Source organism: Bos grunniens, chromosome 17 (assembly GCF_055505025.1).
Source record: "Bos grunniens cultivar Pamir isolate PY7600 chromosome 17, Bosgru_T2T1.0, whole genome shotgun sequence".
In the NCBI taxonomy this organism is placed as follows: domain Eukaryota; kingdom Metazoa; phylum Chordata; class Mammalia; order Artiodactyla; family Bovidae; genus Bos; species Bos grunniens.
Window position 1 is genome coordinate 58,465,631 of NC_141181.1, and position 22,546 is coordinate 58,488,176.

Below are 22,546 nucleotides of genomic sequence, written 5' to 3' on the forward strand. Positions count from 1 at the left end.
CATCTGGACCTGGGCCACCCCTCACCCCCAGCCGCCCCACAACAGCCTCCCCACTCCCGAGCCTCACTCACCTCCGGCCACCCAGCACCAGCCAAACCCTCGGAAATACTTGACTACGTGGCTCTCTCTCCCTTTCTCCCTCCACCCTCCACACCAGACCACGGGTGCTACCATCTTCCAGGATAGCAGCGTGGACTCTCCTCTGGTGGCAGCTGTATATGCAGTCATCTGACTGATCACCTCCCCTATGAACCCATGAGCTTCTAAGGTCAGGGGCTGGGTCCTGCTCCCCGCTGTTGATCCAGTGATCAGAACAGCTCAACTAAAATAGCGCTTGACACCTAAGGAGCCCTTTGTGAATCCTGAGGCCTTAACAACACACTGAATGAAGCTTTAACTATCAGCCAGGCACTGAGATCCCTCCACAGACTTACCTCACTCCTCTCCCAGCCTCATTTTCTCCTCTTCCTTAGCAGGAGCCAGTCTCTAGCTGGGACGGTCGGTCACTGCCTTCCACAGCACGGGTGCCTCTGCACCTCGGCTCCCAATTACCCACCTTTCTGGAGCCCCTTCCCTCCTTATGACCCAGCCAGATGGGCCAACTTTGGCTACACATTAGAATCCCTTGAGATGCGTTTAAACTCCCAAAACCAAGGGCGCACCAGATCAATGAAATCTCATCCTCCAGGGGTGGGACCAGACAACGCTGTTCCCAATGAGCTAAGCAGATTGAGAACCACCCATCTCACTCAAGCCTGTGCTGTGTTGTGCTGAGTCGCTGTCGTGTCCGACTCTTTTCAACCCCATGGCTGCAGCCCACCAGAATCTGTCCATGGGATTCTCCAGGCAAGAATACTGGTGTGGGTTGCCATTTCCTTCTCCAGGGAATCTTCCCAAACCAGGGATTGAACCCAGGTCTCCTGCACTGCAGGAGGATTCATTATCAGCTGAGCTACCAGGGAAGCCCTCACTCAAGCCTAATAAGGTCTAAAGGTCTAGCCCAGGCCCCCCTTCTCCATGACCCCTCTCTGCCTCCACTACAGTGCCCCTGAATCTGAAGAAATGGTGTTCCCTGCTACGTCCCATGTGTCCTCAACTTGACCATGAAGGCCCTACCACAGTGCCACAGCCTCCACCACAGCGCCTTACACGCAGCTGAGAGAAGGGGCTCCCCAGGTAACAGCCCGACTGGTTTGAGTGGCACCACCTTCTCTCTGCTGTCCCACTTCCAGTGCTAATGGTCAGTGACACTCCCAGAACACACACATCGAGATGCATGAGCTTCTTCCATTTACCTCCAGACTGATTAAAACCTCTCTACAAAACACAGAATAAATTACGTTATTTCGGTAAATATAAAACTTTCTGTAGATATCCATCTAAGTCAACTCCATTCTTTATGGCGAAAGAGCATGATAACAGCATAAATGTTTTGCTGCAAAAAGACTCACGAGGCAAATACAAAAGACTCAGTGCTCCTTTAAGATGAGAACAGAGAATAAATACCCTGCTTCAGCAGGTACTACGTGATGACTCAGCAACGGGCTCTAGAGTGAACCACATGAAAGCAGCCACGGCAGCAGCGCTCGGACACCACGTTCGTGAACTCGTGCTACAGAAGCGGACGTTTTCCTGAGGAAGAAACGCTGGCTGGGGCAGATGACCTGGACCAGACTCTCGGTGCAGTTTCAAAGTGCTTCCCAACACTGGCCGGGAGAAGCAAGGACAGAGCTGGAAGGGGCGAGGGCTGATTTTTCTCCAGAGCTCCAGATGTCTTTATGGCTGCCTAATGACAATTACACTCAACCAATTAAGACACCACTATGACAGTTGCATTGTCAGGGAGCCTCTGGACCCCAATGTTGATGGTTCTCTAATTAGTGCCTGTGCAAAGTACAATGGCAACTAACGTATTAGCTGATGTAAGAACACTAACGAAACACTAAGGAAGAAAGAAGCCTTTTCCAAACGAGGAAGGCTGCCCCAGCCCACGGCACGCATCAGTGAAGCTGCATGCTTTTCCCAGTCTTTCTCCTGCTTGGCGAGGTTGAGTTTACCTCCAAATAAACACGTCAGAGACCACAGCTGATTTTTTTGTTGAAAGAATGGGAAAAGAGCCTCTTTCAAGCTCGGCACGCCAGAGTAATTGCCAATTTCAAATTATTTACCACCGAAGAGCTTTCATTAACTAGTACATTTCCAATAAGCAGACTACTTATTTGGACCAAGAGACCTGAAGAAAAACGTAGAAATGTTGTACAGCTAAAAACCACCTTTAACCTTTTTTCCCGTCTAAGTAGCCAAGTGGGGGAGGGATGGTTCCATTTTGCTTCCAGGTGCCAGTGCTAATTTGCTGAAAACAATTTTTTCAAGGTTCTTCATCACAACCAGGGGCATTGTTTTCATTTAAGAAGCTGGGCATAAGGTTAAGTGACTCAGCCAAGGTCACAAGAAACATTTTAGTGGCACAGCTGGGATCAACCTGGGTCCCCAGGCTTTTCTCTAACTGCTGCTTTAGCCAGCAAGTCACTGCCTTCTCCAATGACAGTGTCTTGGAAACAAATATGGCTTTTAAGAACTATTTCCATTTGAGTGCAATATAAGGAATTTATCCTCTTCAATACTCTTGACTCAGGCTTGCAGGACACTGTCCCTGACACTAACTCATCAGTTCCACCACTATAGCTCAACTGGAAGTCAAGAGGCCAACGATGAAAAAGCTCCATGTGCTGGCAAGGGGCGTGGGACTGGGCAAATGCAAAGGTGCCTCCCACACGTGGAACGGTTAAACTTCACCCTCGGAATTTCCTGGGCAGTCCAGGGGTTGAGACTAAGTTTTGCAAAACATGGAGTGTGGGTTCAATTCCTGGTTGGGGGACTAAGATCCCACATGCCTCCTCACAGCCAAAAAAGCCAAACCATAAAACAGGAGCAATACTGTTACAAATTCAACAAAAACTTTAAAACTGGTCCACATAAAAAACAAAAAAAAAAGTCTTAAAAAACTTCACCCTCTACAGGACCATGCTCTACAGGACCATGCTCTACAGGACCTGTAAAACGAAGTCACAAGTTCCTTCTGATCAAGTACTCACAGCAGCCAAAACGAGCCTAGTTATGCGGGCCTCAGGCCAGGAAAGCAAATGGTTTCATCTGTGTGTCAGATCCAGTGAGTCCGTGGTGGTTGCCTACGGCCCTGAGCTGAGGATTCTGAAGCTGTATTGCGCCCAGCTCACTGTAATGGACTTCCCAAGTCCATCGCTGGTTTGAGAGCCAGCAGGGGCAGCATGTGTATAAGTCATGAGCATCCTTCCTCCACATGACACTCTGCCTGGACAACTCCTCGCTGTCCCTTCCAGACTCAGCTGAGGAGTCACTTCTCAGGAGAAACCTGCCTGGCTCGGAGCCTACCCCGGTGCCTCTCCCGTGTGCCACGGCGCCTGCTCTTCCCTTACCCTGCCTCTCACACTGGCCTGTGACCAGCAATGACTGTATCACATTGCCTGTGAGCAAGGGAGGTGTACCCCTCCCCCGAACAAGGAATGAGTCTGTAGTGTTCCTCTGTGCTTAGTACATGCTCACGAATCTGATTTAAACTTAGAAGATGAAAGTGGTTTAAAGACTACAACGCAATTAGGCCGAGGCCCCTACAAGTGCAGTGCCCACATTTCAAAAAATGTTTATGCCCTTAACATGCAGAGGTTTTAAGAACTAGTCACATACTCCATACTTTCTTCAGTAATACCAAAGATTACAAATCAATGAAAGCAAGAGTATTTACTGTTTTCTATGAAACACAACTGTGCTGTTATTATGCAATTAACAAAATGAACTCAATCCCACAGTGCAGTCTTTCTGTGGAAATGCACTGCTGCAAACATCGAGTGCAGCTTAAGATGCATCAATGGAGAAATAATGAACGTTTTAATGGACCTTATGAGATTCACGCACTACACACTTCAAACTGTTTTCCATACATCTTGGTTAATCACAATCAATAGAGTCAGAGTCAATGATGATTATGCAGAGTTATTGTAGCTGTGGCCCTTCCCATTATTCCTTGGAGAACCTGAGATGGGTAAATGCAGCCATGAGTTCACCAGTATTTATTAAGGATATTCTAGAGCTCCTTCATTAAGGACATAATAAATGTGAAGCTCTCCTCTGGTCTCTTATCAATATCTTACCTCAGACTTATTTACCAGAAGAGCATGTACACCTCACAGCAGAAAATAAATAAATAAAAAGTATTTTTAAGAAGAGGTCCCTAACGGGTAATGATTGGATTCCTTATGGGAAATACTCCAACATCATAATAAGCAGCAGCACAAAATCTATATAACACAAGGTTGAAAGGAAAACTGTCAAGAGTTTTTTTTTAAGGGGGACAGATAAAGCAAGTCCTTAGTAAATGTAAATACAGAGTGACATTTATCTAAGGCGGTTTTTATCACCAGTGTGTATTTACAAGGCGTCTGCTATCATCTCAAGAGCCTCAAAGTGATCCTAGGTATTATATTATCTAGTGTTATACATTCACATGAAGCTAGCAGAATATCAGAAACACCACCTTGAGGTCTTCAGCTCCTGAACAGAAGGGTTGTAGATTTCAGGGCAAATACACACTACTTCAGATCAAAGCTGTATTTAGGCATGGTTTGTGGTCAATACTAAGGGACATTTTTAATTATTGGGAAAAGTGGTGGAAAAATGGCTAAAAGTAAGACATTACCTTAGACACATGCCTACATCTGAAGTACTGTTTTCCAACAGTTCTTAGCTATAAACAATAATATTCCAAGAAAAGTGTCAACAGGCCAAGTGAACCCCAAGATTCAGACACCCAATTTAACATACATAGGATAGAAGCTCAAAATGTTGCTTCATGTCTACAGAAGACTGGCAACCCTTTCGACTATCCAAGTCATGTGGACAGTTTTAGTCATAATAAAAGCCAGAACAACAGCCAGAGGTCACTTGGGCTGCTAGAGACATGTAGGCAGTTTTGCTCTGTGTCTTACTTGCCTCAAAGGGAATGGAGATGGGGAAAATCAGTGTAGACCAAATGGGATAACAGAGAACTTCTTAGGGAAAGACGACAGCTAACACTTGGCGACACTCAATGATAGAGATTTCCCGCCAACCATACTTGGGGGTGAAGACAAACACGGATACGCAGTCACCGTTCTTTTCAGTACAGACAGGAAGCGTACCCTAAAAAGGCGGATCACCACAGTAGAAAATGGAAGAGGGGTGGGAAGAGCATTTAGGAGTGTTGACAAAAACCTTACAAAAAGGGGAATGATACTTTTTTTAAATCGAAAGGGGGAAAATGGTCCTCTAATGTGAACAGAAAAGTGTGCTTTCCTATGCAAACTGAAACGCTTCAGACTTATGAATCTTAAGTAACAGTGAGAAGGGAGTTTATTGCAAAACACACCACGGTATACTCCTGGGCATCTGATAAAAGCTTCTGGTGAGCTAACAGCTTAATGGCCAGCACAAGGCCTCCAGTGAGCCCCCTGGCTGACTTTCTCCTCCAAGTTTTACCTGAGAGGCTCTCCTTCACTAGATGGCAGTAAAGCAAACATATTTCTGGCAAAGTATACCTAGCCCTGCATCTCAGGTTATAATGTGACCTTTCTGAACTCATGATGTCATCTGTTTTCAACACCCGTAACTCTCAGTGTGACTGTGGAGAAAGAGGACTCTCTAGGTCTCACAACACAACACAGGACGGGGACGCTGTCACAGCCTCGTCCCTTCTGGTCTTTTCCCTCAATTATAAACATGTCATTTGAGAGACACTCTACAATTCTCGGAGCTCTCACCATAAAAAGAGAAAAAGAAAGAAACCACCACCACGCTTCCTAACCACTTATCAACCAACTTTCTAGGTAACATCTCCTTCTAAGCACACTAAACCTCACCACGTTTCAGGAACGCTACCAGATCACAGAGGAAATGCAGACAGAGGCTCAGCTCTGACAAAAAGAGAAAGGTGGCTTACGCACACAGACCGGTGGCTTCTCAGCACAAGTTGCTCTCGGGTTAAAGAAATGGGAAATCTTAGCAGGCAAAAAAAGTCTAAGGACAGGCTGTGTTTGAATCACATACTTTGTCACAGTCGCAGGGACTTCCAACAGCAAAGAAAAAACTGTTTCTGGTATCTTCTGGGATGCTGCACACACTGCCGGGTGGCCACACGACACCACAGAGAGGCGTGAGGGGGACCCGAGAAGGAGACTGTGAGTCAAAGGTGCAGCAAGGCGGCTCGGGGAGCACAGTGTGGGGGCTCTTCCTTCTGTGCGTGCCTGCCCCGAAGTCTCCCGGGTGCTGGGACTGGCGTTCTTTAGGCTCTGCAGTTACACACACTCTTCATACACGGCCCCCACCATTGTCAGAGAGAGGAGCACAGTCAACAAGAGCCAACTCTCGTTATTTATGGCACTGACCGAGAACGGGAAGGCACACTCAGGAGAGTGGGTCTGAGGGATGGTTTAGAGACTCCAAGGCAAAAAGTTAAATGGGAAAGAACTTGAGGATTATTGAAGGCATTTTAAGATATTTTTTTTTTTTCCTTCGGCCACACCATGCAGCATGTGGGATCCTAGTTCCCTGACCAGGGATCGAACCTGGCTTCCCTGCTGTGAAGTGCAGAAGCTTAACCACTAGACCGCCAGCGAAGTCCCTAAAATAATTCCTTCATCTGGAAAAGATAAAAATCCAGCTACCTAAATCCAGTAACATGCATTTGAAAACAGAAACATAAATGGCACACACCAAAACCCATAACGGGAGCTGTGCTAGCAAGCTGGGAGTCAGGCGGCTTTCTCTTCTCCACTTTCTAACAGTTTTGCAAAGACAACATGGTCTTACTGCTGTTTTCATTTTTTACAGAAAAGAAAGGTCCATACATGTCATAAAGGAAAACAAAATGACACTATAATAAGACAGGCCATCCGAGCATGGAGCCAGGGCTGGAGACGGTAGCGAGGGGCAGGGCTCTCACGTGCCGCCGGCAGAAGCACAGCGGGGCGGCCAGGGCACACGTTATCAACCCCACTCCCCAGACCTCGGGAGCCTCCACAACCTCACGCAGGAGGAGCATTTCAGAACAGAATCTATAAAGTTCCTTCCAGGTTTCAAACTGTGTGATTCTAAGTTGAAAAGAACTAGGAAATCAGAACAGACCAAAGAAATCAGGAATTCCTCCAGTTTCTCATGTAACATGTAGTATACAGGTCGGGGGAAGGGAATCTATTAAGTGTTAACACTCTTCTTCAGATTAAAAAATGTATTAGTATTACAGGGAGCTTAATGAAATATTACATAACACCTCCACTTTTAAAAGATGCTTACAAATTAACTGGGAATTTACATGACTATAAAGTTTAAAAATAAAATAACAACATAAGACAAAAATGTTTCAGTGAAGCCTTAAAGCCATGTGGTTAGCTGCCCCATGCGCTGCAGATAATCACTTCCTGGGAGGCATGAGAAGGGGAGATGCTGGCATGGGAGGCAGAGTTAATAGGCTACTGTGCCACAGAAGCTGTGGGAGGCAGCAAGACTCGAGCTAAGCCTTAAAAAATGGAGACAGTTTCTTTTGGAGGTGATGAAAATGTTCAAGAATTAGATAATGGTGGACAGTTATAAAACCTTGTGAATGTAGTAAAAATCACTGACTTACACAATTAAAAGGGTGAATTTTATGGTATGTAAATTGCATCTCAAGTTTAAAAAGACATGGTCAGAGGTGACTAGAATAGTATGGGGGGAGAAAAACCAAAAGTACCCTGGGAAGAGTAGTGAGGAGAAACGGAAGGTTGGAAACAAATTTCAAAAGGCTCCAAGCGTCAGGAAAAGGTAACTGGAAACTATCATCCATGAGACAAGGAAGGGAAACAAACACCCATGGACAAGAGGGAAAGATCAAAAGCTTTGAGAATAATGTCTGCTTCCTCTGGTGGAAAACAAGCCTCAGGTGAGAGGCATCCACGTCCTGTTCACTTGACAGGGACTCGAGTGTCTCAGAGTTTATGAGCAAATAAGCATTTAACAGGAACCCTGGTTCTGCATGAAAAGAAGACTAAGGCAGAACCAAGTCTGGGTTAACTCTACCTTTACGTGTAACACACATCAGTCTAAGTCTAAGCAATGCAACTCCAAATCAGGAACACCTACATAGAGGACTGAAAAACTGAGAAGCTGGGAAAAGATTCTGCAACAGAATCTTCAATTACGTAATTAACAAGTTTAAATGCAGATATGGAACATAGGTTACCTGCAGATATATAAAACTAAGCCTCTGAACAGATTCCACTTGCATAAAAAATAGAGAAGAAGGAAGGGAAGAAGAAAAATAGGAAAAATGCAAGGGAAGTAAATGAGAAAGAAATGGTGGGGTAGCCACTGTCTCTTTAAGAAGCTCCTTGGAGATACATAACTGCAGAAAGCCTGGTGAATACAACATTGATTGAGAATGAGGTAACCGCAAACACCGCTGTTCTCAAATGAAAAGGGATTCAAGATCTGACCCAGAAAACAAGCATCGTAACCACCAGATAAAATTTTAATGATAAACACAAGATGCTGTATATATAAGCAAGATTGAAGTATCTGAGGCTAGGCCATCAACATAAGGTTCTCTTAGAAAAAGGGGCTGTGAGGAGCCTCTCTGACCCACGGATCAAGTTTCATCTTATCGATTAACGAAACTCTGCCATCGCTGTGCTTTGTGCTGGCATAATCTGTGATGCTGAGGAGGCCTCAGGGGAATGGAGAGGCAGGAAAAGAAGGACTGGTATCTGGACTCATGGCCAGGCTGCCTTTTGTAAGGTCCACGTCCGGATAAGAAATTCATAATTGGCTTTCGAGAGTCACCTTCCCTGTATCAATTCCTTTTATGACTTTCAGTTCAATCTCAACAGTCTGTTCTCAAAGGCCTCTAACCAGGAGACCCCTGTAAGGTAGGATGATCCCAGTCCCTCTGGGGGTTACTAAGGAATCTCAGAATTAACAGGTGAAGAGGACCTTGCCTAGCATGAGCTCTCATGCCCACACTTGAGTGATGGGGGCAGAAGCCTAGTGCCACACTGGTAACTGGATGGACAGAATTTTAGATTTCTAGTCCATTAATTTTTCTAAAAATAACAGTTTTATGGCACTGCTGAGAAGGGCATTAACCTCGAAATCATGGCCAGGAAAACACAAGCTAAAGGAAAGTGTTGCTCCTAAGGCATAACCTGTTTAAAGTAAAATACTTTTACAAAGGTACTACAAAACCACAAAATATTAAAATAATCTGACTCTCTGAAATTTCAATTCAAACAATACTCTTCAAGGAATGCTTCTGAAGGAGTTTTCTTTCAAAGGAAAAGGCTCTCCTATGACTATGTTGTTAAGTCCAAGGTTTCTGTTTGTTCATCCAGGGAGAAACCTCTTTTGGGTGGCTCACTTCAGAGTCAATCCAGACCCAGAAGTTTAAGTGTCCTGGTCTCTGTGGCATTAGGTACACAACGTGAGACTCTAGTTCAAGACATACTGTTAATCCAAAAAGAAAATTACCACCTTAGTATACATTAAAGAAACACATAAAAACACCTCTCTGATAAAACATGAAGAATTCATGAAAGTGGTTTTTGGAATAGAAGCCAAATTCACAGAAGCTAAAATTTAATTTCTCAGCAATGGAGACAGATACGTAATAAAACGCCTATTTCAGGACAAGTTAACTGCAAATACAAACTGTGTGGTAGGGAAGGAAGATTACCTGTGTGGCCACAGCCCTTCTTCAGAATGAAGGCTTCACAATGAGAAATCAAGAATAGGACCTGTTTCTGCCAACACTTACTATTCTTGAGTTTTTCATGTCTTCATAAAGAACAAACGGTTGGCCTTAATGAAAATCTAACATAATAACATGCCACAAGAGTCATTTAAAAGCTCAAAAGATATGAGACAAATGGATTACACAGCCGCCCCACCCAACTTGCTTCAGAGCCCTCGACTACTGGAGGACACAGGGGCTCCGTCTTATCTCCACGTGGGCTGTGAGTGGGAAGGCACCTGCTCCCAAAGGTAGAATAAGGTGGCTGAGACGCAGAGGGTGGTCTGTGAAAAGTGAAAGACCTTAGGATAAAGAGTATTAAATGAAAAACTGTTTTTGCTTACCCAGCAATGACAACGCCATCGTGAGAATGCACATCACATAAAACTGCGTCGGGAATGTGCTCCAGCTCACTCACTGCGCCTTTGCGATTCTGCATGAGAAAAGGGGTGCGGTTTATACTATTCTCGGGATGGCAGGGAGACAAAGCATTTCGCTCTCACCTATATTCCATGGTGGGTTGCCTACAGCATGGACTGTGTCCACAGTTAAAGAGACTCAAAAGGACACAGATGACAACCAATATGTTAAGCTACTAGCACCAGAGCTGCACACACTGCACGGAACTAGACTGTGAGACACCGACCCACCCCCTCCGGGTTCACAGGACGTAAACGACTTCACTGCAGAGGCTGCCAGTGAAGAAACACATGAAGTGGATTTAGAAAGGTCAGGTTGGCGGAGAGAAAGTAGTTAATGGTATTTTACGTGCTAACAGCTCTTTAAGTGCTCTCAGAATAAAATTAAAACATATATACAACAAAATAAAAATCAGGGTGGGGGGAAAAAGGAGAAAAGACATTATTTCTGATTATGGAAATGGTTTATAAAGGAAACCCTAAAACCCATAACACAGTAGCTCCTGATGTAAGTGAAGAGAGCAAAGAGGAAGATATATTTTCCAGTATAGGCCTTTTGATGACTTCTGACTTATTCTATCATGATTATTTATTGATTCAAAATATACACAAATAATTATTTTTAAAATAAAGGGAATCTGGAGGTATAGAAAGTATTTACATGTGGGATGTTAGGAAGGGTGGGACAGTTAAGCCAAAAAGCAAGCATGCATAAAGGTATTCAAGAATATCAAGCCATCAAAAAATATACATACATAACTGAGTCACTCTGCTGTACACCTGAAACAATATTGTAAGTCAACAGTACTGAAGTGAAAAGAAAGGCCAGCGAGCCACCTACAACTTCACCTTTGCTGTACCAGCACAAGGATCAGAAACGGTGGAAGTGCCAAGGACAGCTCTTCGCACACAAGTTTCCAATAAATGGTAGCTACTATCACTATCTACATTATTATTAGGAGACAGATGATGACATCCATTCCATTAAAACCAACATTTATTAAGCAGCTGAACTCCAGACGCTGTGCCAGATGATCCACTCGGTGATCGCACTGAACTCGAGAAATGAGTCCAAGGCTGAGGGACACAACTGGACACATCCAGGTGGGGCTGTGTGAGACATGGGAGGGACTGCAAAGTCATCCATGCAAGGACCATGGCCAAAGTGACAAGAGCAAGCTCTTTTGAGAGACCAGGCAGTGAAAGCAAAGGAGAGGGTCAGTGAGCTCATGGCCTCCACTAAGTTCTGTCACGTGGCTTCCTCTTCGTCCTGGGCTCCAGCCCCACACTGGTATTCTGGATTAAGAGACCTTAGCACTCCACTGTGAAACGAGTGCGTGCAAACACCAGGGAAAGGAACACCGTTTCGCCTTTGCTCTAAAGTCCAGCTAAGTTTGTACGCTCACAGGTCACCCTCTATGTGAAGTACTGAGAACCCTGGGGTCCCTTCTGAGCTTCCCCAGACACTGACCTTCCCCAGACACTGACCTAGGAGATTCCAAACCAAATCACCTTCCCAACCCATCCAGAGGATGACCAGGAATAGCAAACCACAGCATCTGTGTGCCAAAGTCGAGGCTAACTGAGCTGCAGGCACCAGCCATGCCCTGTGGGAGGAGCGTTAGATACCATTAGACAGTCCTCTTTACTGCAGCCTGGAGAGCGCAGCTACTCTCAGCTCCACATCAGAGATGGGAAAGCAGAGGCACCCACAGGGAAGGCACCCTGCTCTCTGCTCCCTTTCATGTTTTCATCAGGATTCCTTTCATTCCAGAATCACTACTGTTAATGCAAGAGCCATCACTTGACACTCAACCTCTGTAGTCCTTATAGGTAACAGTGTGCGATGTGGGCCCAAGATGCTCCAAAGAGAAGCCTCCCTCCAGTCTGACTTCAGTTCATTCAAGCAACAACCTCTTACTGAGCACTTACCAAACACATGGCTTTGTGCTTGTTAGAGAAAAACAATAAACAGATGTTCAGTTAAACTGTATGCAATCTGTACACAGGCATGAAGTTCCAGATGCTCTGAGGTCGTTAAACAGCTTCACTTCTGCCCCCTCACCCTGGATGAGGAGGGCATACCTGCTTCCCTCCCTCATTCTCTCTGGTGTATGTAGGCGGGTGCGCTCAGTTGTGTCCAACTCTTTTGCGACCCCATGGACTGTAGCCCACCAGGCTCCTCTGTCCATGGAATTCTCCAGACAAGAAGACTGGAGGGGGTTGTCATTTCCTTCTCCAGGGGATCTTTCCAACCCAGGAACTGAACCTGCATCTCCTGCATTGGCAGGTGGAGTCTGCCAGGTTACCAAGGGCACCACCTTGGAAGTGCCCGTTGTCTCTGGAGCAAACAAAGAACTCCGCTGCTGTGTTGTCCCTAGGATCTGATATTTATGAACTTGAGCCATGGTACATGGAGTACCTCCAGCTCTTGTGCTCACAACTCTCAAAAGCATCCCTCCTTCCTGGACAGAATGCCCTCCTCTCAAGCGTTCCTTCAATTATGGCCCCTCCTGCCCAGGTTAGAGCCTTGGCTTTCCTATCCCCAGCTCTCTCACTTATGTCCTTCACACAGACTGAACCAAGCAAAAGGCGAAGAGGGGCCTCCCCCTGGTCTGGAGGCACATGGCGGGGCAGCGGGCCTTTTATTTAGTGGAGATGTCTTTGTGGTCTAAGGACAGCTGTGCTGATTCTCTTTGGAAGGGTGGCTCTCAACCAGGGGTGATGCTGGGGGAAGGAAGGGAATGCTTTCTGGCCTGTACTGGGGAGAGGCTGGAGACGCCACAGAAGCAGAAGATCCTGCAACGCTCAGGACAGCCCTCACTAAAAAGGATCTGGAACCACATGGTGCCAGCGCTGGGGCTGAGAAGCGCCAAGTTAAAGGAACACTGCTCTTACTGACTTTGCTAGGAACTGTGACACTACCCAGATCTAGAATACGGTCGCTGATCAGGTTGTGAGGTGACTGGGGACAGACGTGCACATAGGCAGTATGTCACCATCAGTAATGAGCGAAAGCTTGTTCATCTCAAAGTCTATTAGGATTGACTTTTACAGGAGGGGAATAGAGAATCCAGTTCCATCCCTTCCCTCCACCTGAATATCCAGCCACCCAGGTGGGAAGAAACGGCCACCAGGCTGGTGTCTCCTCATGCCTCAGACAGCTCCATGTAACACTGCTCCTGACAGTGCTTTCTACAGAAACACTTCACTGGGCAAATGCGTAGCTGTGATCTAATATTTCTGTAGAGATTTTGAAGTGATAAACGTTATGGAAGCAAGCCAATAGGTTATGTGAGGGAAGGGAAGACAGTGCTTAGAGACGCTTAGTAATCTCCCTCTTGCACTGACTGGAAAGAGCACTTTCAGCCCCTCTTTTCTAATCAGGTGATGCTTTCTTGGTCCATCCAGGGAAGAGGGAAGAGTGAAAGCGGGCTGCATGGAGCTCCACTCCAAACACCCCAACCATCAGAGGGAGGTGACTGGCACCTCAAGCCCACCTCCTCTCCTGGAGGACAAAGGATGCTCCCAAATAGGTGGCTGGAAATGAGGGCAGATACTCTAATGGTCAGCAAGTCACTGTCAGCTGCAGGGACACTCACCACACCCTTCTCTCTGCTTTCAGCAGTGAGCCTCAGGCTCAAACTGGAGGGACTCAGGGTTTCATCCCGGGCTTGGATTCCTGGGTCCCTGCAGGCAATTCCCCCGCAGGTAATGGTACTGGCCACTGCCTACCTTCCAGTTGGTTCTCAACATGTGCTCCTTGGCTCGGCACTCTTGGAAGACGAGCTTCCAGCAAGAATAATCGGAGATGCTGCTCTCAGGGAGGTGGCCTTCCTGCTGGCACAGCCTGTACCACAGCACCTCGTCTTCTGCAATCACCTTCCACGTCTTGCTCACCTACAACAGCCCAAGTGACACAAACGTCAAGTTCTGCAATTAGAGACATCACTTGTCATCCAAAAATCAATCAACACCTTTCTTTATCACTGCCCTGGGTTTATGGCAGTATAAAATGTCTCATTAACAAAATCCTCCGAGGCGAAAAAAATACAAGCAAATGTTTCCAGTTTTATCTTTCAAGATTTCAAAATTGCTGTACTACCAACCTAATGCCACATTTTAGACTACTTGGTTAAATTATTTTATACATACACATGTAAATACAAGATATAAAGAGAAAAATACACAAACATGTAAAAGACAAAAAATACACACTAACATGTTAACAGATACAAAATCACACACAGCTTTGCAGAACAGAATCTCTGCTTCTTACTACTAGGTACTTGTATTTCCATCTTATAGAGCTAGACACTGATGACCTCTGAAGTAAAAAGCTGTGATAAAATTAATATCCATAACCCAAACTTCTGGTCATGTGAGAAATTCAAATTCATTTTATGTGTGAAAACTCAGATTTTAAGTGTGTAAATAAAAAATATTCAACAGAAAAGGCAAGCTATTAAGCTATGATAAGATCTGATAGAGAGAAATGAACACTATAACTGGACTGGATTTCAAATTCCAACAGTATCCAGAGGAAAGGGCCATTTTAGCCATTAAGAGCTTTGTCTTCCAAGCCTAACTTTGGGAAATGATGGATTTTCTTCATCATGAGATTTACTGTACAAAATTGGACAGATTGTAAAGGATGGACTCCGCTGGCAAAATGAGACACTGATGCAGCAGATCCACATGATATGAGGTCTGCAACACATTCTGCTTGCTGCCCCCCCAAAGGCTGAGCCTCACTTCTAATAAAGTCATGACCAGTGGTTCTCAGTAACCTGCGCTCCATAACACTCCCTTGGGGCTACTCCAAGACATCAAATACTCAGATAAGAAGAACATGAGACACAGTGAGAGAGAGCACACAGCGTGTGCCCGGCAGACTCATTACACAAGGGTGCCTCACTTGATGAAGTGCTGCTAGAGTTAACTTTCTAACTACACAGTGAAGATTGCCGAAAATCTGCTCCTCGAAAGAAGCAACAAGAATACTGCCAAAAATTGTCAAAAATCAACTTTTCCAGAGCTCTAGAAATTAACTACAAGCTTGTAATCTTCTGAGCATTTATTCAAGGAAAACGGCTGACTCTTCGTAAGAACAGCAGCCTTTGTGTTTTTTCACCTGCATTAATCCCATTCTCGTCCCCCAGCTCCATGGTAGCCTTGAAAACCAACAGCCTCCAACTACAGTAGCTATAAAAACCAGAGGTCTAACAACTCCCAAGGGGGCCAAATGGGTTTACAGCTCTCCAAAAGCACCATCCCCAGAAAACAGTCACGTGTGGCCTGTCTGGCAGCTTGCTAGAAAGCTCTGTTCTCAAGGCTTGTCTTCATCCGATCTGATTTAGATCTAACTCTGTCCTATATCCAGAGCATTTGTCAGAAAAGATAAGGGACTACTGTTTAACAGTGCAGCTGCCTGACACGGCACTACCAACTAGGGCTAAAAGGAGGCTGATCGAAAGACTTAAAAGGAAAACCTGGGGAGTGGAACACCCCATTATAAATATGTTCAAAATACTAAAGGAAAGCATACCTAAAGAAATAAACATATACGCACAATGTCTCAGAAAGTACAGAATATCGATAAAGAGATAGAAATTATTTTTTTAAGAACCAAATAGAAGTTTTATAGTTGAAAAATATAATAACTGAAACAAAAAAAATCACTAAAAGGGCTTAACAATAGATTTGAGCTAGAAGAAGAATCAGAAAACTTAAGGTCAATTAAGATTTTCCATACTGAGAAAGAAAAAGATCAAAAAACAAAAAATTAACAAAATTAACCGAGCCTCAGAGAACCATGAGACATCATCTGAGTGGACCAATATAGGCATTATAGGAGTCCCAGATGGGGAAGGAAAGAGAAAAAGGAGTAGAAAGGACACCCGAAGAAATTAAGGCCAAAAACTCTCCCAAATTGGAGGGAAAACATTCATCTGCATAGCAAAGAAGCTCAGCAAACACCATGAAGAATAAACTCAAAGAGACTCACACCTAGACACAGTTAAACCGTTGAAAGCTGGAGACAGAATCTTGAAAGGATCTAGAGAAAAAAGACTCGTGCACAAGGTACTCCGCACTTCTCAGAAATCACGGAACTCAGAAAGCAGTAGCATGCAGCACATTGACCGCTGAAAAGAGACTGCCAATCAACAAATCTATAGCCAGCAAAATGATCCTTCAAAAATAAAAGGAGAAATTAAGATATTCCCAGATAAACAGAAAATAAGAGAATTCACCTGGAGTATATCTGCTCTACAAGAAATACTAAATAAAATATTTTGACTGCCTAAAGGCAGTCCTTTAGGCTGAATTGAAAGGAAATATACTTTATTTTCGGAGAAGGCAATGGCACCCCACTCCAGTACTCTTGCCTGGAAAATCCCATCGACGGAGAAGCCTGGTAGGCTGCAGTCCATGGGGTCGCTAAGAGTCAGACACGACTGAGCAACTTCACTTTCACTTTTCACTTTGATGCATTGGAGAAGGAAATGGCAACCCACTCCAGTGTTCTTGCCTGGAGAATCCCAGGGACAGGGGAGCCTGGTGGGCTGCCGTCTATGGGGTCACACAGAGTCGGACACGACTGAAGCGACTTAGCATAGCATAGCATACTTTATTTTCCAAGTAAACATCACTATAAAGGTAAATATAGAAGACAGTATAAATGTACTTTTACTTGCATCCCTTTTCTTCCATCTGATTAAAAAGACACAGCCTAAAACTGTTGATGGGCTTATAAAGATTATTCTATTATTGTGTACAAATTCTAAGAAAGGAGAGGGAACATAGTTATTCTGGAGCACTTTGGTTGTACAATCGGAATTAAGTTGGTATTAGTCAAAACTAGATTGTTTTATGAGGCTCACTGTAACCCCTAGGGCAACCATTAAGAAAATAACTCCAAAATATGGTACAAGAAACAAGAGAATTAGAATGGTATGCTAGAAAAACATCTAACACAAAAGAAGATAATAGTATCAGAAAAGAGGAACAAAAAAGACATACTAACAGTTCCTCAAGTGACTGAGAGCAGCCATCATGTTTCCCCTTAGTCATTTCTTCACTGGTCTAAACGCTACACATTTCCTTCAACTAACTGTCACAGAACTACCTCCGTATTCATTACCTCTGAAGCGTACCCTCCTGTTTACCGTCTGCATTGTCCCTCTTCAAATGCGGTACTCAGGACTAAACAACACCCCAGATACACAACTTTCAAGCGCCATGAACAGAAGGATTTTAGCAGATACTAATTTGCTACTTCACTTAAAGATACAATGCAGAACCCATAGTCCAGAGCTTCTGGAGTCCATTTATTTTAACAAATATTTAAGGCAGACAAAGTTATATATTACAAACACCCATGGACACACCACCCTGCTTAAGAAGTATTAACCAATAAGCTTAAAACTCCTATGTATCTCTCCGAGTCCACATCCTTTTCTCCCCAACAGTAATCTCAATTTGGTATTTATCAATCTTCAGTCTTCTTAAACACCAACTGTAATTAAAGAAAAAAAAGCCCCCATTTCTTACTCTCACACTATCATGTTTTAAATTCTTAGCTTTCTAAACTTTCTATTCATTTTAAATCCCAGCTCATCACACATACCCACTCCCAGCATTTTATATCATCTTTGCATTTCAATTCTGTCATCCATTATATGGATGTTACTTTTCCTTTACATAAGTCATCTGCAAAATGCAGTCTGTGGGCCTTCATGTCTTAATTATTTTTAAAAAACCAACCAGGATGGGGCTGAAGACAGAGCCCATAGCAAAGCACTAGAGCCCTCCTCCCAGGCTGATGGGGATCCATTAAGCAGCCCACCCTGGGCATGGTCACAGCATCAGTTACAAATCCATGTAACTACACTGTCATCCCACACCTCTCCATCTCAGCCATAAGGGCATCGGGGAAAAAAACCCTCATCTGATCACAAGTGGTCAGGCAATAAAGAATAGGATAATGACTCAATAATACTGGAGTCCCAGTTCTGACTAGCGAGAACACCACGGTTTTATTTTTGGCATGTCTGCTCCACAGCTGAGCCTGTCCATGACACTGGGTGGTGTCTGTCCATCTGTCTGTGCCAAAGGGAGTCTCAGCACTAGTCAATCAAGCAGAACAGACAGGGACAGACCACCATTCACTGTGATGAAGGTAGGCAACAACTCAAATAGCTTCAGAGCACAGTATTTCTCCCATAGGCTCCTGGAATTCAGGGTTAAATAAAGTATAAGATAAGGGTTAACACACAGACACCCTCATGGTTTCTCAAAGGCACAGAGAGCTAACTAAACTGAACATGCAGCAGTTTACTCTGATCCGTGGGATACATCAGTCCTTTTTTTTGGTAAAAATTATAAAAGGTAAAACTTTGCAGAAATTATAAAATGTAACTTCCAGATGAGAGATTCAAAGTAACTAAGTCATTAATTTCACTATATACTACACAGCACTTGCCAAAGCATAGTCAGTAGAATAGCAGCTCCCGAACTTTAGAAAAGGATTCTCAGGACCTCCCTATGATCCAGTGGTTAAAAATCTGCCTTGCAATGCAGAGGACATGGGTTCAATCCCTGGTCAGGAAACTAAGATCTCACACACCAAGTGGCGACTAAGGCCTCACGCTGCAGCTAGAGAAGCCCATACTCCACACCCAGAGAAAAGTCCATGTGACGCAATGAAGACCCAGCTAGATTAATAAGTAAATAAAAATCAAAAGGATTCCACGTCACACAAGTTTGGAGAACACTGACTCTTGCCTGTGGGAACTTCTCAGAGCTTTTAATAGACTGACACGTGCTGCCTATCTCTGAGGAGGAGATATAGGAAGCTGTGTTTCTCAAACATATCTGGCTCCTGGACTTTTCTAAGAAGGAGTGTCTCGAAAGCCTAGTGCCCTCCAGAAGGCACCTTAGAGAATGCTGACATGTGTTATCGGTCAATAGATTAAAACACATGTTGGGTGCTCACCACACAACAGGCACTAAGGCCAGCAATTCTCACCCACTTTCCACCTTAACCTGCCTAACTGACACCTTTTGCAGGTAGGTAACACCCCAGAGACGTGCCCAGATTGGGGGCCAGCTCCCCATGGCTGGGGAAGCTAGAAAGAAAAGTTCCAGTCTCTGCCCTCAGAGTTAGGCTGGATCACAAGACTAGCCCTGAACGGGGGGTAATCTTTGTAATTCTGGAGTTTAAAAATTAGCCACAAGGCTGCACTTTGTTAGATGGAGCCAGTGAATCATCAGCATCTCAGAAGAATGCAAATTCAGCACTCACTGATTACAAACTAGAATATCCCAATTAAACTCAACATTCTAGATGAGGTTCTACCAGTACTAAACTGTACAAAGGTCAGTCACTTTAAAACACAGAAACCGTTCCGAGACTTTCAAGAGCTCTCAAATATGTCAGACCTTATAAAACTTGGGAGCTGAAAACTTTTTTATATGTATCAGCTTCAAAGAAAATGCTAAGTAGTCTTAAATAACACAATCTGAAATCTGTACAACAGGGTTATGGGATGAAAACCCAAGAATAAAAAGTTGATGTTTCAGTGTATCATCCCACCACTAACCCCCAAACCGCAGGGCTTCTTTTATAGAAAATAATATTCAGGATAAAGTTTAAACCCTGGATAACAAACAGTAAAGCTCTTTGAGGGATTTATAAAAGATTAGAGGTGAGAATAACTTCCAAAAAGGGATCAGGATTGTACTTACAATTAGGTATTAAACACACAAACATGCCAACAATTTCTTTAGCAAACTGTAAAGGGAGGGTTGCCTTTTTATTCTTCTTTAAAGGAGAACAAAAATGACAGGCTTTAAGAATTTCTTTTAAGCCTGAAAGGGGAAAAAAATCAACAAGAAAAAGACCTAGCTAAACTTTCACAGTAAATTTTAGAGTCTCACCAAAAGGAAACCTAATTGTTTTGATTTCTTAAGTTTCATTAAATCTAGAAAGTTTACAAGTCTGCATTTTCCAAAGGCCTAATGGTCTTTCTTTAATACACTGAGATTGGACTGGCCCTGCCCAGTAAAAGTCCCACTGAGTGAGCCTCAGCTGCAAGAATTTGCTAATAAAAATGTCTCCAGCATTTTGCTTTATAGCACCACTATGAATTGTAGCATTAAAAAAAAAAAAGCCCTTGGCTCAAAAACTAGCTTATTAACTCTGCCTGGATTAAGGTTACCAGTGGGGTCCACAACAGGGGAAAGTGTCACTGCTCCAGTCAAGCAATGACGTACGAAACCTAGGTGGGGAGAGCGCTACTGATGTCTAGCTACTAAGCCCAGAGTCACTTCTCAGTCCTCCTCTCGGCTGACTCACAGTACCGCTCATCATTACGTTGGATCACCTTCACCTCCTTGTAAAATCCTCTTCCTTGGTTCAGAACCTGTGCACGCCGGGTTTTCCTCCCACCTCACAGGTACTACCTTCTTAGTCTGCTTATCATCTAATCACTGTGGTGGACCAGGCTCAGTCCCCCAATCTCCTCCTCCATCTACACTTGTGTCCCTGGTGAGCTAGTTGTTTCCTGGCTTTAAATATCATCCATGTGCTGACAGCTTCCAGATTTACATCTTCAGTCCTGAGTGCAACCCAGAACTCACCTGCAGCTTTACATCCAAGCACTGATCTTTGCTCATCCCACCACTTTCTCCTCCATCAGTAATGGCAACCTCACCCCCTGGTTGCTCAGGCCAAACACCCTGGAGTACTACTGACTCTTCTTTCTCTCCCCACATCCAACACATAAGCAACCCTAATTCGGCCCACTTCCACCAGCCAGTCCTGATCCAAATCATCATGGGCGCTAGTGTGTGTGTGAGTGTGTGTATGTGTGTGCTCAGTTGTGTCCAACTCTTTGCAACCCCATGGACTCTAGCTCCTCCAACTGTGAAATTTTCCAGGCAAAGGTATGGAAGCAAGTTGCCATTTCTTACTTCGGGCCATCTTTCCAACCCAAGGATCGAACCGGAGACTTTGGCGTCTCCTGCACTGGCAGGCAGATTCTGTACCACTAGCGCCCCCTGGGAAGCCCCATTGTGTGCTCCTGGCAGCCTTCCAAATGATTTCCTTGCTGCAGGTCTTGTCCCCCAGTGTATTCTCCACATGGCAATCCAAATGATCCCTTTTAACACACAGGTCAGACCTATCACTCCTTGGATTAAAACACTTCATTGGCTTCCCATCTCATTCAGAACCCAAGTTCAAATTCCTTTTATTCAAGTTCCAGAGATTAAGTGCCTTTCCAGTTGGGACCAACTCAGCTTCTCTTCCCTGGAGAAGGAAATGGCAACCCACTCCAGTACCCTTGCCTGGAAAATCCCTTGGACAGAGGAGCCTGTAAGCTACAGTCCACGGGCTTGCAAAGAGTCGGACACGACTGAGTGACTTCACTTTCTTTCTTTCTTTCAGCTTCTCTTAGCCCTGTCCACTCACTGTATTAGTTCTGTATTAGTTTCCTACTGAACAACAGAATGGGAAAGACTAGATCTCTTCATGAAAATTAGAGGTACCAAAGGAACATTTCATGCAAAGATGGGCTCAATAAAGGACAGAAATGGTATGGACCTAACAGAAGCAGAAGATATTAAGAAGAGGTGGCAAGAATACACAGAAGAACTGTACAAAAAAGATCTTCACGACCCAGATAATCACGATGGTGTGATCACTCACCTACAGCCAGACATCCTGGAATGTGAAGTCAAGTCGGCCTTAGAAAGCATCACTACAAACAAAGCTAGTGGAGGTGATGGAATTCCAGTGGAGCTATTTCAAATCCTGAAAGATGATGCTGTGAAAGTGCTGCACTCAATATGCCAGCAAATTTGGAAAACTCAGCAGTGGCCACAGGACTGGAAAAGGTCAGTTTTCATTCCAATCCCAAACAAAGGCAATGTCAAAGAATGCTCAAACTACCGCACAATTGCACTCATCTCACATGCTAGTAAAGTGATGCTCAAAATTCTCCAAGCCAGGCTTCAGCAATACGTGAACTTCCAGATGTTCAAGCTGGTTTTAGAAAAGGCAGAGGAACCAGAGATCAAATTGCCAACATCCGCTGGATCATGGAAAAAGCAAGAGAGTTCCAGAAAAACATCTATTTCTGCTTTATTGACTATGCCAAAGCCTTGGACTGTGTGGATCACAATAAACTGTGGAAAATTCTGAAAGAGATGGGAATACCAGACCACCTGACCTGCCTCTTGAGAAACCTATATGCAGGTCAGGAAGCAACAGTTAGAACTGGACACGGAA

General features: G+C 44.3%; 1 protein-coding gene across 1 annotated transcript in view; it reads right to left on the bottom strand.

Moving 5' to 3' along the window:
• FBXW8 (F-box and WD repeat domain containing 8) overlaps positions 1 to 22,546 on the bottom strand; it is a 113,412-nt gene that overhangs the window by 66,925 nt on the left and 23,941 nt on the right. Inside the window, exons 3-4 of the mRNA XM_086348021.1 lie at positions 13,987 to 14,151; positions 10,177 to 10,265 (exon numbers count right to left, since the gene is read on the bottom strand). Of these exons, the coding sequence (XP_086204147.1) occupies positions 10,177 to 10,265; positions 13,987 to 14,151 (254 nt within the window). The remainder of the gene's footprint in view (positions 1 to 10,176; positions 10,266 to 13,986; positions 14,152 to 22,546) is intronic.